The sequence below is a fragment of the Mus musculus genome, chromosome 6 (genome assembly GCF_000001635.26).
Source record: "Mus musculus strain C57BL/6J chromosome 6, GRCm38.p6 C57BL/6J".
Classification (NCBI taxonomy): domain Eukaryota; kingdom Metazoa; phylum Chordata; class Mammalia; order Rodentia; family Muridae; genus Mus; species Mus musculus.
Window position 1 is genome coordinate 95,467,607 of NC_000072.6, and position 18,589 is coordinate 95,486,195.

The following is an 18,589-nucleotide window of genomic DNA, read 5'->3' on the forward strand; positions in this document are numbered from 1 at the left end:
ATGTCTGAGGAGCCCACGTGGAATCGAGACTTCTAGCCGCACCTTCTGGTAAGAAGGCCATGTAAGCTGCTCTGTTAGAGGTGGCAGTGGGACTCCCAAGTGACCAGGCAGTTCCCTGCCTTTGAGCCAGGGAGCAGAGGCACAACAAAAAATCAGAATGCCTGACCTTTTCCTGGCCTGTGCTCAGATATGAATGTGGTCTGTGGTGGAACTTGGCCACCTACCTGTCCTGGTGGTTAAGATTCTCCCACTTCTGGAACAGAGCCAGATAATCAGAGGCTTAAGTAAGACTCAGTGTCTAGAAACCTAACATCCGCATTTCAGTGAAAAGATACTTTTCATGAGGAGAAGGGAAATATCACGAAGTCCTCAAAGAGAGCAAATAGCAGTCAACAGACACCAAGGTCAAGATGGCAGAAATACTATAGTTATCTATCTAGAGACATGGTCTCACGTAGTCCAGGCTGGTCTCAAACTCACAGTATAGAGATAATGACCCTGAGCCTCCTTCCTTCACCTCCCATGTGCTGGAATTAGAGGTGAGTGCCACCATGCTGGGTTTTGTACAGTGCTGGGCATGGTACCCAGGGCTAGACAAGCACTTTACCATGAAGCCACACCAACATCTTCTCAGCTATTTAAGGCTCTATTATAAAGACAATGGGTTTGCTGTTGCAACACTCACTCACCTAGGGAAGCCATAGCCATCCATTACTCCGAGCTGGAGTTAGAGGTGGCTGTGAGCTGCTGAATGAGGCTGCTGGGAACCAGGACCTAATTTCCTCTACAAGAGCGACACATTCTCCTAACTGCTGAGACACCCCTGCAGGATCCCAAATGGAAATTAGAGAACTGAAAAGGCATAGGAATTAAAATAAAAGAAAATAAACAACAAAACTGATGAACAACAAAATGGATGATGTAGAGAAAATCCACAAAAACAAGCTCCCGGTCTGGGGAAACAACAGAGAAAACAGGCTGAAAACAGTAATAATGACCAAAAGCAAAAGCCATGACCAGACCCTCAAATGAGCCATGGGGTCACAGCAAAGGGTCTTATGTTTGCACCCAGGGAATGAGGGGAAGGAAAAAGTAGAGATGAAAGAGTGTGGAAAGCCATAGCAGTTGGAAACTTAACATGTTTTTCACATGACATATGCCTTAACAATGAAGAAGCTTGATCAAATCCAAGATTCTGGGGAATATTGCTGCATGGATCCCAGGTTCCAGGGTCACCAGCCCACCAGGCCTTGTTAGCTCTCCTGTAGCAGGACCCAAGTGACTTCCATCTGTAATAGCAACACACATTATGACTGAATATAAAACTGGGGGCCATAATGGCGAGGTGGTACGACTTCGGTTAGCCCAGGACGAGTTGGAATAAAGAACAGGCATGTTGAAGACACCCAGTGCTCACTACTTTTGTGCACTTGGTACTTTTGGCATGTGCTTTGTGTTTAAAAAAAAATGTTTAGATTAACAAGCTCTTTTGTATTTTCAGACTGAAATGTGAGGGAATCCTTGACCAAATTGTGGGACTTTAGGCAGAAATCTTTCTAAGTGTACAAACAACAGCAAGACAATGAAGATAATTTAAAGGTGATTTTTTTTTAAACGTTACGTTTATTGGAGTTCTGAGACCCAGTGTAGCACTTGGGACTGGCTGATCCTCACATCTGAAGCGCTCGGAAGGCAAACGTATCCACTCTATGGGCCTTCAATATGGGAGGGCAGCTCAGCAAGTCTGAAATCACAAGTCAAAGGCTGGCCGAGAGTGACTTGTCAGGAATAGGATAGATCTACAAGTAAAGATAGAAGGCCCATAAATGGAGGAGGGAAGATTTAAGACTTCGTTTAATCAATTATTCACTTTTAAACCAATTTAAGTGTCTGAAAAATATAGTTTCTAAAACTCTGCCCCCAAAGATGTAAAATTGCTAACAACACCGACACACGTCACACGAGCAAGCGATATGCCCATTACTGATGAGAAGTTCCTGTAGAATTTTTCACATTCCATTTCTGTCACTTCTCCAAGTCCTGTCAAGAGCCGCTGGGTAGCTCTGAGCATGTGTGGTTCTCCCCCTCCACGAGTGGAAGGTTTGTGTTTATTGAATAGGCTTTTGTCCTGCAGCTGCCACATTGCCAGGGGAGAGCAGATGTTAGGCAAACATTTGTTTGAATTAAACTTAATTAGCTATGTTTCCATCCCCTATTTTTAAATGGCATATTCTGGGAAGTGATCCTAAAGTGGCTTGGTTTCAGAGTATGAAAAGAGCTCTGAAAAAGCTAGAATTCACTAACTCGTCCTATTTGCAGTCTGAGATGGTGGCTGAACAGGATTTGACCCCTTACAGCTCTGGGAGACAGTTGTGGGAGAAAAGACAGCTACTCGGACAGAACACACACATCATTTTGTATTCTCAGAGGAGAAAGTTCTGCCCTGTTGCCCCTAGCCAGTAAGTTCCCAAGGGGCTGAATGAGTCTTACATCCTGAATCATCCGAAACACTAAACACCTCAGGTGACATCCATGGTTGACAACCACAAGTGAAAGACAAAAATGGGAAACTTCTACAAGCTAGAGTTTTAGATTGTACATCATAGGCTGCAGAGATACAACCAACCTGAAAAATATCACCATCAACTGGGCAATAGCATAGGAATAAGTTCTAGACAGTGAAGATGTTTAAAAGCACATAAAATAAGCAAGCCAAGGACCAGTAGTTACTCCCAGTTCAAGACAGCAAACCAACATGGGCAAGCATTTTGAGATAGCAAAAAAGAAAGCGAACAGGCATTTTAATCATCTCTTGGGTAGTCCGGCCTATAAACAAAGTGGCATGGGTATGTATTTACCTTTTTAAAAAAATTAGAATTCAATATTTAGCCTAAAATAACCTTTTCTTGGGACAGTAGAGACAGCTCAGTGGTTAAGAACACTGTCTGTTCTCCCAGAAGACTCAGGTTTGATTCTCAGCACTCAAATGGTTGGCAACCATCTGTAGGTCCAGTTACAGGGAATCTGATGCTCTAGTTTGGCCTCTGCAGGGAACAGGCATGCATGCGTGCACAGACATACATGCAGGTAAAAGACCTCCTCAGATAAAACTAAAATACATCTTTCTTACCTGTGATGATGACAGAGTCTGAGTATCTGAGAGGATTAATTAAGGTACCACAGTATGGGGCCTCACAAGCAGAGCACTTGATCAATTCGGGCTCCCCTGAAGTGAACGCGATACAGCTTAATCACCATGAGCTTTAAATGAGCTGTGACCTACGATATGCAGCCACCGGGCACATGTGGCTATTAATTACTGTATTGAATGATTCAGTCTCTCTGTATATGTGAATGAAGCATTCATGGTCCTGCATATGGGTGTGGACATGCACACGTGCCCTGACACACCCATGGAAGTCAGAAACCAAAGGCAGGTGTTAGTCCTCTTTCCATCTCACCTGAGGCACAGTCTTTTCTCCACTTCATGAGCCAGGCAAAGCTGCCTAAGTACTTGTGGTGTCCTTGTCTCTGACTCCTATTTCCTCTAGACATGCTGGGATGACAGACAAGGAGGCTACTGCTCTCTTCTGGATCCTCAGGATCCAGACTCAGTCATCAGGGTTGCCATGGAGACATCTTCCCAGACCTAATAGTTCAGTTCCTTATCATCTTTAGTCACATGGTTGATGGCTAGATAGTGGACTGTACCAGGATTTGCCACTGCCATCGTCACAGAGCATTCTGTTGGACGACAGAAGTGAGACAGAGATGCATACCAATCAGAGCTCCATCAGCCTAACACTGTGCAAGTAAAACACTTAATAGGGGAAACTGACAGCACTTTCTTACAATCCCCATGACCTTTTGCACCAATGATGAAGCAGAGAGGGTCATTGCCCCTTGCTTTAATGTTCCGTGAGCCCCTGCAAATGGTCACCACCAAGGATGGCTTCAAGGATAACTTGATGTGTGCAACCCTGAGGGAATTTGGTATTGGCACTGATGCTCTTCCAACACATCCGTGTAGGGATGAGCTCAGAACCACAGAATGAAGGTAGATCTTAATACTGATGAAAAGACACACTAACATGACTGGATAGGTTTCCATTGGCAAGTGTGGCCTTCTGTAGATTAGTAAGGTCCCATAGGGTCAAAATTAGGAAAAACATATTCCCTACTTTTTCGTTTCTGTTTCACCTTGATGCCGACACCTGCCCTTCCCAATTCCAAGGCAAGAACAGGCCACTGGCTTTTGGTTTGGTTTTGAAATCTAAAGTGGAGGTTAAGATGCTTTTCCTGTGAGGGGCCAGAGATTAATATTTTAGGGTCATGAGGTTTCTATGACAACTATGTGAGCTGTTGTAGCATACACATGGCCACATAACACACAGAAACTTAATGTACTCTAATAGGCCCTGTTGCCTTAGTTCGGCACCTTCAGGTCACAAAGTCTATGTAATAACACACCCTGCCCCACTCCTCCAATATTTATTTTTTACTATTTTTATAAATTCTATCACTGTATTTTTGAATATATATTAGATCCTGCCAAGGATCTCATTAGACTTATAAATGTATAACTTAGAAGTGTCAAAAAGAATTTTTATTCCCATTTGTATTCAAGTTTCCAATTTAAAAACAAACATAGTTCTTCACAGTGATTTTCTTTTCCTTGAGGAGTAAGCAGAGAGAGGACACAGACACATACTGTACAAGGAGTCGTTAAAAGCCATGCACACGAAGGTCTGGTTAGGTTAGGTCTAGCCAGGTCCAGTTATCTGGAAACTTTCCCTGCTGGTTTACTAATTTATGAATGGAGACAGAACCCCAACGGAAAGGCTCTGACTGACAAATGCAATAGGCTAACCAAGTCAAAGAAATGGATGGTAATAAGCGGGAGAGTCAGAGACGAATCTCTAAATACAGTATCTGTCCTAGGAAACTGTGGCCATCAACAGTAGAAGAACAAGCCAGTTACAAACCCACACACACTGAGCAGTTCAGGGGTCATCTTTGGATATTTAGACCGTTCTTTTCACGGACATTCTGTGCTTTTACAGAGCCAAAGTACTGATAAGGAGCGCTAGGAAGACAGCTCAGTGGGAAACAGTGCTCGTTGTGCAAGCGTGAGGATCTGAGGTACAATCCCTGGCATCAACAGAAAATGCTGGGCATGGCACATATGCCTGCAACCTTGGCTCTGTAAGAAACAGAGATGGCAGGACAGCAGGATCACTGGCACTTACTGGCCATCAGTCTAGCTCCAGGCTTAGTGGGAGGCTCTGCCTCAAGTGAGTAAGGCCTAGTAACTGAACAGAACATGCAACATCCTCATGTGGCCTCTGTACACACGCATGTACACATGCGTGTACACACACACACCCCACACTACTGACAAGACTGAAAGGTAACTATTTTAATATTTTTATATAGTTACAGGCTGTTAAGAAATTCAAGACATGGGACACACCAGAGTAGGGCACATAGGGGGACTTAGGAACCAACAGCATAGCTGCAGCAGATTCTCTATGACTAAGTATTGCAGGGTCCGTTCCACACACTTCAGGATACAGGCATGATACTGGTACAACATCGGGGATTTGAGCAATCCAAACACACACAATTGGCACTTCAGAAAGAAAGAAAGGAGGAAAGACAGAAAGACAGACAGACAGACAGACAGAAAGAAAGACAGAGAGAAAGAAAGAGAAATAAAGAAAAAGAGAGAGAGAAAGAGAGAAAAAGAGAAAGAGAGAAAGAAAGAAAGAAAGAAAGAAAGAAAGAAGGAAAGAAAGAGAGAAAGAAAGAAAGGAAGAGAGAGAAAAGGAAGCTCATTTGAAGAGAAAAACTATTTGCCTATTATTAACTAATATTAACCCTTCTATAAAATAACTACACGTATGCTTTCGTTTCTTTCCCCTCCAAACTGGTTGATTAGAAACATCAATATACAAGATAGACACAGTTCCTTTATTGTTTGCTAACTGAGGAAATGCACATTTACTTCTATTTAACTGTGCAAACTAGTTAGTCAGCTATCAGAAAACAGGAGATTTAAAAAGACCTTGTCAATAGTCTTCACTCCTTGTCATGTTTGAGAAAAGACGCAGGATTTGATCTAGTCGATGTTTCTTTATTTCTCCACGGCACATGTGGATTTATCAAGTGAAGACTTTTTATTTTATCAATCTGTGAACTGTGTGAGGCTAACATGAAATAAAGTGTGGCTCGCTGTGCCGGGGCGTACGGATGGGAAGACTGTTACACCGACGTGGCCCCTGCTACACGGCACAGTGCGTGACTGCACCACACCACCCTGACCACCGTCAGGGACAGATTCCTGGGCTTGTGTCTAATGTGTACATGTTAGCCCTTCACTGAATCACCACCACAGAAATGGTCACATGGCAAGGCACTGTGGCGCTGGAACAATCCGGGTCAACTGCAGTTTCTTAACTAGAGCTAGGCCTCTGGCACAGAGGCTAGTGTCTTCACAAGAACAGATAACAGACAGAAACAAGAACTGTGAGGCTAAGTAGCACTGAAAAACAATTTTATTTAAAATGTATAGGACTATAAATTTATCAAAATTAAATCAAAAAAATCAAGTTAAGAAAATTCCTGTCACAAAAAAGGACATCATTAGGAAGGTCACATTCTGTCCAATGGCATCTCTCATCTTTCTGTGGCAAACTGATAGATGTGAGGTGGAGGGGACAAGAGGGAAAAGCCTGGCCGCTACCAGCAGCTAGATCATTAGTGTGACTCTTTATGAAATAGATTAACATTCAGCAACTCTGACACAAAATGAAACCTTCCACCTCACACCCATGACTAAGGCTTCTGGTAGTAACTTAGTGTGAGGCAAACAGTAGATTCAACATTAAGGCACAGGGTAAAATGTGTGCAATGTACATATATCAACACGGGATGCCCAATATAAGCCACACTTTAGAAATGTTCATGGGCTTTCTTAATGTACTGGAATTAGGGGCCAGTGGAGGCCACTGGTCACAGAAGCTCAGGTGTCTTAGCTGTACCCTTCTGGAAGCCACTATGTTAAATATCAGCCTGTCTGAACTTGAGGGTCCTGTAAAATTTTCTAATGTAGAATAAATGCCCTTGTGAATGAACCTAGATCTGGCTTTAAATACTGTATGTATGCACACTATTTGGCTAAACTGACTGTGGCCCAGAGCTGGTAGACCCTGCTACTGAATGGGCAAGAGAAGATGTGAAATTGTAAGGAGTGATTTTTTTTTTTAAACAATGACTACAGTATAAATTCAGCTTTAGGCACTCTGGATAACGTATTTGAGAAAGTTCAGAGTTAATATTTTTCACATGATGATCCTTGTGTGTGTCCCTTCCCAGTGAGAAAACAATTGCTTTCACAGTAGTCAGGGACATGCCCTTCTTCATGGGAGCCAGGGAGAGCATCACTTCTTTGCCACACTGGCAACAGCTTTCTTGGCTGCATCCTCCAGGTCCACAGCTGACGTGATGGGGAGTCCGCTGCTCTTGAGGATATTCTGAGCCTCCTGCACATTAGTTCCTAGAAGGGGGAACAATGGGAATTGATAAATTAGTTTGACAGGGGCACACCCAGTCAAGTTGGACAACTGCAATTCCAGGATGCCCGGTCTCCTTGATGCCAACAATTTAAGTAGAACACATGTGGCTTTTTACTGCCAAGCTCTGGCTTTTCAGATATGCCCGGCTGACATTTTCAGCCCCTCTTCTTTTCACTTTAATGAACTCTCATTAGAAAGACACTTCCTGTATTGTCCCTGGCACTCCAAAATGAGAAATAAGCATTCTTCCAGATCATGCATACGCACAATGTTTCTCAGGCACCTGCTCAGTAAGTTTGAAGGAAGAAAGTCTGCACTGGGCCTGTCTCTTCCCCGCGTCTGGGAGAAGAGGCTTGAGAAGTGGCCTAATGTTGGGAACCGCCCCCACATTCGCCGTCACAAGATGGCGCTGACATCCTGTGTTCTAAGTGGTAAACAAATAATCTGCGCATGAGCCAAGGGTATTTTATGACTACTTGTACTCTACCTTTCCCGTGAACGTCAGCTCGGCCATGGGCTGCAGCCAATCAGGGAGTGATGCGTCCTAGGCGAAATATAACTCTCCTAAATAGGGAAGGGGTTTCGGTTTCATTATTGAAGGGGCTTTCGTTTTTGGGGCTGGGCGCTGGGCGCTTGCCCTCCTGGCTCCCAAAGATGTAAGCAATAAAGTTTTGCCGCAGAAGATTTTGGTTTGTTGCGTCTTTCCTGGCCGGGCGTGAGAACGCGATTAAGAATTGGTGCTGAAATCCGGGACGAGAAATTCCGGGACGAGAAAAAATCCGGGAAGAAAAAACCCGGGAGGAAACTCGGGACGGGAGTTTCACCGGCGCAAGGAAGATCCCTCATTCCAGAACCAGAACTGCGGGTCGCGGTAATAAAGGTTCCCGTAAAGCAGACTGTTAAGAAGGATTCAACTGCATGAATTCAGAACTTTTCAGCTGGGGAACGGCGGTAACCCGTAAGTATAGCTTTACGAGGTAAGCCTGGCCTTGAACTTTCTAAGGAAATTCAAGACAGTCTATCAGAAGTAAAGTGGAAAATAGCTTTATAAGGTATGTTTGGCCTTGAATTTTCTCTAGTGTTAGAAGCCCTTTTGTTCCTTTTCACATGTTATCAAGTGGTTAAGGCAGGGCGGATTCTAGATGAAATTCAGGACAATCTATCAGAAGTAAAGCGGGGAGAGAGAGTAGGAGCAAAGAGAAAATATGGTACACAAAATAAGCATACAGGCCTTTCCACGGGTCTTGAACCCGAGGAAAAGTTTAGGTCAGGTAAGAATACCTGGGGAGAGATTAGAAGGAAAGAGAAGGAAAAAGAAAAGAAAAAAGATCAATCAGCGGAGGCTTCTAGGAGAAGGAGCCTCTACTCATCACTAGGTGAGCTCAAGGAGCCAGTTTTTAATAGTTCTGAATCAGATGAAAAGGCTATTAGGGCCTGGAAGGCGCTCTCCCGAGCAGGTGAAGCCACTGGACAATAATGACAGAGGCAGGCTCTTGCAGCCTACAAGGTCTTATTGTCCACCCTGGAGTTGTAGATCAGGATTGTAAAGGGGAACTTCAGGTTCTCTGTTCTTGTCCTCAAGTTGTCTTTTCTATATCACAAGGGGACAAAATAGCTCAACTAATAATTTTGCCAAGCCTACATGGCTGTTTTTTCTTCCTCTGGTATTCCTAGAGCTGCCAGAGAGATTGGTTCTACTAGAAATGATTCTGATTACTTAATAATGCCTTTAGATTGTTGTCAAATTTTATCTACTCACGTAGGGGTAAACCCTCGTGGCGTCAGGCCATTACAGGTCTGACAAATGGATGTCACGCATATTTCCTCCTTTGAGAGAAATCAATATTTACATGTTTAGAAGAAACCCACTTAAAAATGGGATTGTGGTATATACTGATGGATCAAAAACTGGCATAGGTGCCTATGTGGCTAATGGTAAAGTGGTATCCAAACAATATAATGAAAATTCACCTCAAGTGGTAGAATGTTTAGTGGTCTTAGAAGTTTTAAAAACCTTTTTAGAACCCCTTAATATTGTGTCAGATTCCTGTTATGTGGTTAATGCAGTAAATCTTTTAGAAGTGGCTGGAGTGATTAAGCCTTCCAGTAGCGTTGCCAATATTTTTCAGCAAATACAATTAGTTTTGTTATCTAGAAGATTTCCTGTTTATATTACTCATGTTAGAGCCCATTCAGTCCTACCTGGCCCCATGGCTCTGGGAAATGATTTGGCAGATAAGGCCACTAAAGTGATGGCTGCTGCCCTATCATCCCCGGTAGAGGCTGCAAGAAATTTTCATAACAATTTTCATGTGACGGCTGAAACATTACGCAGTCGTTTCTCCTTGACAAGAAAAGAAGCCCGTGACATTGTTACTCAATGTCAAAGCTGCTGTGAGTTCTTGCCAGTTCCTCATGTGGGAATTAACCCACGCGGTATTCGACCTCTACAGGTCTGGCAAATGGATGTTACACATGTTTCTTCCTTTGGAAAACTTCAATATCTCCATGTGTCCATTGACACATGTTCTGGCATCATGTTTGCTTCTCCGTTAACCGGAGAAAAAGCCTCACATGTGATTCAACATTGTCTTGAGGCATGGAGTGCTTGGGGGAAACCCAGACTCCTTAAGACTGATAATGGACCAGCTTATACGTCTCAAAAATTCCAACAGTTCTGCCGTCAGATGGACGTGACCCACCTGACTGGACTTCCATACAACCCTCAAGGACAGGGTATTGTTGAGCGTGCGCATCGCACCCTCAAAACCTATCTTATAAAACAGAAGAGGGGAATTGAAGAGATTTTACCCCGAGCACCAAGAGTGTCTGTGTCTTTGGCACTCTTTACACTCAATTTTTTAAATATTGATGCTCATGGCCATACTGCGGCTGAACGTCATTGTACAGAGCCAGATAGGCCCAATGAGATGGTTAAATGGAAAAATGTCCTTGATAATAAATGGTATGGCCCGGATCCTATTTTGATAAGATCCAGGGGAGCTATCTGTGTTTTCCCACAGAATGAAGACAACCCATTTTGGATACCAGAAAGACTCACCCGAAAAATCCAGACTGACCAAGGGAATACTGATGTCCCTCGTCTTGGTGATGTCCAGGGCGTCAATAATAAAAAGAGAGCAGCGTTGGGGGATAATGTCGACATTTCCACTCCCAATGACGGTGATGTATAATGCTCAAGTATTCTCCTGCTTTTTTACCACTAACTGGGAACTGGGTTTGGCCTTGATTCAGACAGCCTTGGCTCTGTCTGGACAGGTCCAGACGACTGACACCATTAACACTTTGTCAGCCTCAGTGACTACAGTCATAGATGAACAGGCCTCAGCTAATGTCAAGATACAGAGAGGTCTCATGCTGGTTAATCAACTCATAGATCTTGTCCAGATACAACTAGATGTATTATGACAAATAACTCAGCAGGGATGTGAACAAAAGTTTCCGGGATTGTGTGTTATTTCCATTCAGTATGTTAAATTTACTAGGGCAGCTAATTTGTCAAAAAGTCTTTTTCAGTATATGTTACAGAATTGGACGGCTGAATTTGAACAGATCCTTCGGGAATTGAGACTTCAGGTCAACTCCACGCGCTTGGACCTGTCCCTGACCAAAGGATTACCCAATTGGATCTCCTCAGCATTTTCTTTCTTTAAAGAATGGGTGGGATTGATATTATTTGGAGATACACTTTGCTGTGGATTAGTGTTGCTTCTTTGATTGGTCTGTAAGCTTAAGGCCCAAACTAGGAGAGACAAGGTGGTTATTGCCCAGGCGCTTGCAGAACTAGAACATGGAGCTTCCCCTGATATATCTATGCTTAGGCAATAGGTCGCTGGCCACTCAGCTCTTACATCTCACGAGGCTAGACTCATTGCACGGGATAAAGTGAGTGTGCTTCAGCAGCCCGAGAGAGTTGCACGGCTAAGCACTGCAGTAAAAAGGCTCTGCGGCATATATGAGCCTATTCTAGGGAGATACGTCATCTTTCATGAAGGTTCAGTGTCCTAGTTCCCTTCCCCCAGGAAAAACGACACGGGAGCAGGTCAGGGTTGCTCTGGGTAAAAGCCTGTGAGCCTAAGAGCTAATCCTGTACATGGCTCCTTTACCTACACACTGGGGATTTGACCTCTATCTCCACTCTCATTAGTTGGGTGGCCTATTTGCTCTTATTAAAAGGAAAGGGGGAGATGTTGGGAGCCGCCCCCACATTCGCCGTCACAAGATGGCGCTGACATCCTGTGTTCTAAGTGGTAAACAAATAATCTGCGCATGAGCCAAGGGTATTTTATGACTACTTGTACTCTACCTTTCCCGTGAACGTCAGCTCGGCCATGGGCTGCAGCCAATCAGGGAGTGATGCGTCCTAGGCGAAATATAACTCTCCTAAATAGGGAAGGGGTTTCGGTTTCATTATTGAAGGGGCTTTCGTTTTTGGGGCTGGGCGCTGGGCGCTTGCCCTCCTGGCTCCCAAAGATGTAAGCAATAAAGTTTTGCCGCAGAAGATTTTGGTTTGTTGCGTCTTTCCTGGCCGGGCGTGAGAACGCTATTAAGAGCCTAAGCTTGCCACGGGACGGCTCCTGTGCTCCCAACCGGCTACCAGGTGATGTCTTTATAACAAAGACTCTGAAGGCATGGCCATGGAGAACAAGCCCTTCTATGTGGGCACAGATAACAGCAGGCACTTGGTCAGCACGGCTCACTCTCAGACAGTGGCCAGGTGAGCGCACTGTGCTGCTGAGGAGGCGCTGGGACACTGCATCTGCTGCAGCAGTGGGAAGTGAACACTGGGCGTCACACCTGCCAAGGGCCCCTGGGTGCAGTGACTAGGGGAAGGAGCCAGAGTTCTCACCTCTGCCATGCATTACGAGACTGGTGTTTACCTAACCACTTGACTACCTTGAGTTTCAACTTTAAAAAATATTATGACTGCTTTCCCTGCACATAGGGCCTTGCGCCATGTGCATGCCTGGTGACTGCAGAGGCCAGAGGAGGACATCAGATCCTCTTTAAGTGGAGTTACAGACGGTCATAGCCCACCATGTAGATGCTGGGAATCAACCCCACGTCCTCTGCAACAGCAACAAGTGCTCTTAACACTGAGATCTCTCTCCAGCCCTGCAACTTCTTTAAAATTTTCTTATTTGTTGACAGTTTCATAAACTTACATAATGAACTTTAGTTACTATGAACCAGTTAACCCCTCTCACATCCCTCCTTCACCCAATACAATTCCCACTACGCCCCTCCTACTTCCACAGCTTTTGTGTGTCACCCACTGGATTGATTAAGGCTGCCTGCTTGAGCCTGGGCGTGATGTCATTTGAGGAAAGTATCACCTGCTCTCACAGCCATATCATTGTCTCTGTGCTGGGGTGGAACCCCAGCTCCTTTATCTCCGTGTAACATGATCTTCCTTAGAGCTACTGATCACTCTGTACTTACGCATGCCAGGATAATGCCCAGCAACTTAGATGCAGCATATGATTTTTCAACACGAGCTCTAAGGAAGTGCTACTGTCCTGTGTTTATGGATGAAGTAAGTCAGTACTGGAGAGAGAGAAAGGAGGGGGTGTGGTGATGCAGTGTATGTGTATGACAGTTTTACAGGGACAGTTTTATAGACACAGGTTGCAGAGAAGACAAGCTAGACCCAGGTGAAGACAGAATGAGCCAGAGAATGAGAAGGAGCCAGCAGATTAGAACAGATTGCCAAAAGTTAGTATAAGGCCAAGCAGAGCAATTTAGTCCGAAACTGAAGGAAGCTGGACTGAATCGGTCAACCTGTAAGATCAGATTAGAAGTCTCCAGGCCTAGGTCTAGGGAGAGTTAGAACAGAGCAGGAAAAGCTCTGGACACAGCCTAACCTACAGCTTGGGCAGAGCCCTCATCTCACCATTTCATCTGAGGAAATAAAGTGATGTTTACATCTGTTTTACTTTCAGCTACACTATTGGTAAGGATAACCCTGGGAGGCACCTTTCTAAGGATGGCAATGACTTCTTCAGCTAGACACTTGATAATGAGGTGGAGCCCAGCATCTGACTCACTCACCCTTCCAGACTTTATAGGAACAGGAAGGAAATTTCAATAATGCTAAACTCTTGACAGAATGGTTGTTATTCAGGGGCTGGCTTTAATTGGAATCAAACGTGTGTGTGTGTGTATGTGTGTGTATGTGTGTGTATGTGTTAAGACAAGGCCTCTCATTGGCCTGGAGTCACAAAGCAGGAACCCCAGGGATCCAAATGTCTCCACTCTCCAGGGTTGGCATCACAAGTGGACACCACTAATGCCTGGCTATTTTACGTTGGTTCTGACGACTGAATTCAGGTCGTCATGCTTGAATGGCGAGTACTTTGCTAACTGAGCTATTTCTATGCCCAACCCATTGTTTTTAATGTTGTCACAGGGAGCTTCTAAAACAGCACTGGGACAGTCATGTGACTGACCTTGCCTCCTGCGACCACACGCTCGCTCGTGTAACTTGTCCCCTTTCACTGTGTAAGAATCTACGAATGATGGGACATCACTTCTGAGATGAGATATAAAAACCTTGCTTTCTGTCTGCCTTGTCTGCTTTGATATTTCTACCATTTGCTGGCAAAATGCCATGTTTCAAGCTACCCTATGTACAAAGCCCACTTGTCAAGCACCCTCTAGCTAACTGCTACTGAGCCATGAGGCAACCAGGGAACAGCATCTGGTGCTAACCATAGACGCTAGCTTGAAAGTGAACTACCTCTTAGCAAGCCGTGGGGTCCTGCGGAACACACCTTTCCTGCAACCTGGTGAAGACTGAGTGCGAGAACTCAGCTAGGCCCCACCCCGATTCCTGACCTCGGGTCCGTATGATATTCACACCCTTCTTTAGCACTTTCAAACTCTGGGATCATCTGCTATGCACAGACAGAGACGTAACACAGATGTAAAGCTCAGTTACATCATTACAGGACCCCAGTGTCCATTCTGACTCCTTTGGTAAGCTGAGTCTGGGTTCCAGAGGCTGAGAAGCAGGACAGGGTGTGCATCATGGTTAGGTCAGAGGCTAAGGAATCTGTACATTAACCTGCAGGTGTGGCTGTCATGGAGCAATGGCAGAGTGAAGCAAAAATAAGGCCTGGGCTAGAAGCACACCTCTGGACCTGAAGTCTGATGTGTCATTCCTATCCCCTTTCACAAAGGAGTCGACTGGGATACCTTCCCTGGGTGCCTTCCTGTCGGCCAGAGACCAAACGAAAGAAAAAGTACAAGAGCTTTTCCTTTCGGGCATTCTCCAGTCTCAGCACCCAGCTCCCCAGGCCTCCACAAACCTGTGGAACATAACTGTTCCAGGCCTCTCTCCCACCCCTCTCCTGGTATTTTGGGGGTTGGCTTGTTTGTTCTTTATTCATGGTTTCCTTCACTCATTCTGAGAACTATCCACTCAGAATTCTCCATTCACTATTACCTGAATTTTCCATGCGTAAGGACGAAACAAATGCTGATTACAAAACAAACAAACAAACAAACAAACAAACAAAGGAAACCAACTCACATATGAAGCTGCTTTTCCTTGGAGCCGACAGCATAAATAATTCAGGCCCTTAATTAATATCATCTGCAGCATCTGGCTTAGGAGCAGTATTCTCAAGGGGAATAAGAAGGCTCCATGTTAAAATTCACAAGTGCCTAGGCAGGCACACCGAGCCCCACTGGCCTTTGCCCTGCATGCCCATGCGCTCGCTCGAAGCTGTCTCTCCCAGTCTCCTGGGCCTCCTTCCCTGCCACTGCCTTCAATGTTCCAGCTACAGCAGGCTTGTCAGATGTGCTGCTGGAGCACTCAGTGATCTCTACATCGCAACAGGGATGAGCCCTGTGGGGCAGCTTAGTGATATTTCCCACAGCCTGCTACACGTCCCTGTCAGCGCTGGGTTTGCTTCTCAGGGAATCTTGCAGTATCAGCTACATGTTACATGTGAGCTGACAGACTGGGTAAGGACAGCCACAGTCACAAACGATGATGCCTGAGGACAGAGGTTTGGACAGATCCTTCTCTGATCATTTTGAAGAGCTGAGGGTTCTCCAGAGGCCTTGGCAGTGACTCCATGTCCTGGCATTCCATTTGCCCTGGCTACTCTCCAGGGCAGGCTCTAAGCTGCAAACAATTCTCTTACCATGTGGTGAGCCAAGTGAAGAGAGTCCTCACACTCGAGTTATGTTGATGGGTGCAGTCGGGGAAACGGTGAAGGGAGCCTTCCCTCTACCTCCTGGCGGCATCTTCAGTGCCACACCAAAATACCTAATTGCTTTATAATTTCAGGATCTACTAAAGCGAATTTTAATTATACTTGCTGTTATACTTTAATTACAGTCTTAATTATTAAGCACATACTATCACACTTGGAAGAAGCAGGGTGTGAAGGGATTGTAACACTCAAAGAGCCCAGGAATAAACTGGACTGCACTGAGAAGTGAATCCAGAGAGAGCCGCCATGAGCAGACGGAGGTCAGAAGGAGGCTGGGGGGAGGCCAACCCAGGACACAGGTGAGGAGGACATCATGGGGAACAAGCCAGAGAAGGATGAGCATGTGAGGAGAGAAAGGCAGGGTGAGGAATTGGGGAGCTTGCCATGTGGCCTCCGCACTTGCCCTGTCCTTTGTCTCCCTCTCTTCCCCTGCATGGCTAGGCTTTGCCCGCATCCTGGCCTGGCCAGCAATTACTACCATTTGCTTCCTCCTTCTGGTTGAGGAAGCAGCTGGAGGGGAAAGAGAAGAGAGATTGCAAAGAAAAAGGAGCCAGTAAAAATCAGGTCATGGGGAGTGAGGATGCCCTGGGCAAATGCTTGTGAGTGTCTCCATCTTTGGGGGAATGGTGTTATTGGCGCGTTTGAGGCTTCTTTCTGACCTCCATGGCTGACATCTATTCCAAGCCCCCTTTCTGACTTTATTTCTAAGTAGAAACCATCACAGCCACTTTAAACTCTGACATGGAATTAAGTGTTCTAAAGAGTGTGTTTATGCCCTGCACACAATTAGGATGGGGACTGATCACTTTCCCACACTTAAATGGTGCTGCTGATATGCTTTAATATTTATTAAATGCTGCCATGCTTCTCAATGGGGCTGCAGGACAACATGCTAATAACCACCCATACACATAACCGATCAACCCGCACAGCTCAGCTGGCTGTCACTTCTCAACTCTGGCTTCTTGACCGCTGTCTGGCCATGTGGCTACCTACCCACTTCCAGGCCTTGAGAATGACAGCGTGTAGAGAAACAAAGGGGGCACTGGCTCAGCACAGACTCCTACTCGGCTGCTAGCAGACATGAGAAAAAGAAGCACATGAAGCAGGTAAAAACGTCTCTGCTTCCAAGTGGTCTATAGTGGCTTCCTGCCACTGGGTGGAGGAAGAGAGCTGTAAACAGAGATGCAGGGGTAATTTATCAATCCACCCTGTGCTTTCACCATGCAAGAGAGAGGACACTGGGCAGGGCTGACAGGGTTTGAGTGAAGAGATGCAGCCTCTGCCCTGCCCCAACTCAGGCTGGCCTTTACCCCAGGAGCAGAGGATAACACTGTCCAGTGCAGACGCCTCTCTTGAATTACTGCTTTTATAGGCATTCAGATGTGCGTATGTGTGTATGTATGTATGTACATATGCATGCATGTATGTTTTTATATAAATGTGTGTGTACACATGTATGTCTATGGAGGCCAGAGATCAACACTGAGCATATTCCTTGATCACTCTCTACCATATGTTTTCAGACAGGGTTTCTCACTGAACCTAGAGGTCAATTTACCAAATTGGCCAGACTGGCTGGCCAGAAACTGGCACCTGCTTACCTCCCTTCACTGTTACCTCCACAGCTCAGCCCAGCCCAGCTCAGCCCAGCCCAGCTCAGCCCAGCCCAGCCCAGCCCAGCTCAGCCCAGCTCAGCCCAGCCCAGCCCAGCCCAGCCCAGCCCAGCCCAGCCCAGCCCAGCCCAGCCTAGCCCAGCCCAGCCCAGGGGTTACAGGTGTGAACTCTGCTGCCCCTCCTGCTAACATGGGCTCTTGGGATCTGAACTCAGGTCCTCATGTTTGTGCAGCGGGCTCTATACTATAACTAAGTCAACTCCCTGGCCTGATCATTCAGGTTTTTGCTCCTTTTAAAAGAATACAACGCCACTATTAAGTACATATTGACTACATGTTACCAGATTTTAAAAGAGACTACGAAGATAATATTAAAAACAGTATAAGCTTGCTGTCTATGTATGATTACTGGTTCTTAAATATCATAAAACTCAATTCTCAAAGCAAATCTAAAAGCAACATCATTTTAGCCCAACTTCACAGATAAAGTACCCAAGGTACCAGGAACTTAGCAGCTGACCTAATGACTCCCAGAAAGTTGGAAGATAGAAAAAGAGTAGAGTTCAGATTTATCTGAAATCAAAACCACACGCTGGCCATGTACCATAGAGCACCATGCAAAAAAGAATGCTGGTAATTCTTTAAGCTAAGCCTTCACTTCATCTCACTGGGGGAAACTGAGGCTCAGGTACTAGGGAATCTACTTGGTCAAGCAATCAGTGAGCTATCACAGGCCTGATTCAGCCTCCTGTTCTAAATCAGGGCTGGCACACGCTGGCTTTTAAGCCCAATGCAGCCCACAGTCTCTTTGCATGCTACTTGTAAGCTAAGAATAGTTTTCATATTTTTAAATAGCTGGGCAAAAAATCAGAATAATATTTTGTGATACATGAAAATTACATGAAATTCAAATTTCAGTGCCCATAAATAGAGTTTTGATGGAGCAGGGCCAAGCTGATGCGCTCACAGGCTGCTGATTGCTGTGCTCTGCAACACCAGAGCTAGGGCGGTGACACAGACAGTGTGGCTCACAGGGCCTGACAAGGCTCAGTTCTGCTCGGAGGCTTCCTTTCTTTCCTTGGAGTAGAAACAGGACACACTCTACAAAGCAGTAGGTTCCTGGGGTCCGGTGTCCGTGGGTCCTGTTCCT

At 45.4% G+C, this 18,589-nt stretch overlaps 1 protein-coding gene across 4 annotated transcripts in view; it reads right to left on the reverse strand.

The window, feature by feature from the left end:
* Positions 1-5,402: 5,402 nt before the first annotated feature.
* The window catches only part of Suclg2 (succinate-Coenzyme A ligase, GDP-forming, beta subunit), a 245,850-nt gene continuing 232,663 nt past the window's right edge, over positions 5,403-18,589 (reverse strand). For 2 of the 4 annotated variants that reach the window (NM_011507.3, NM_001326558.1), the window contains exon 11: positions 5,403-7,558. In NM_011507.3, coding sequence (NP_035637.2) covers positions 7,443-7,558 — 116 coding nt within the window. In that variant the 3' untranslated portion in view covers positions 5,403-7,442. The remainder of the gene's footprint in view (positions 7,559-18,589) is intronic. The other 2 variants (XR_003956174.1, XM_030255295.1) reach the window with 1 other exon arrangement.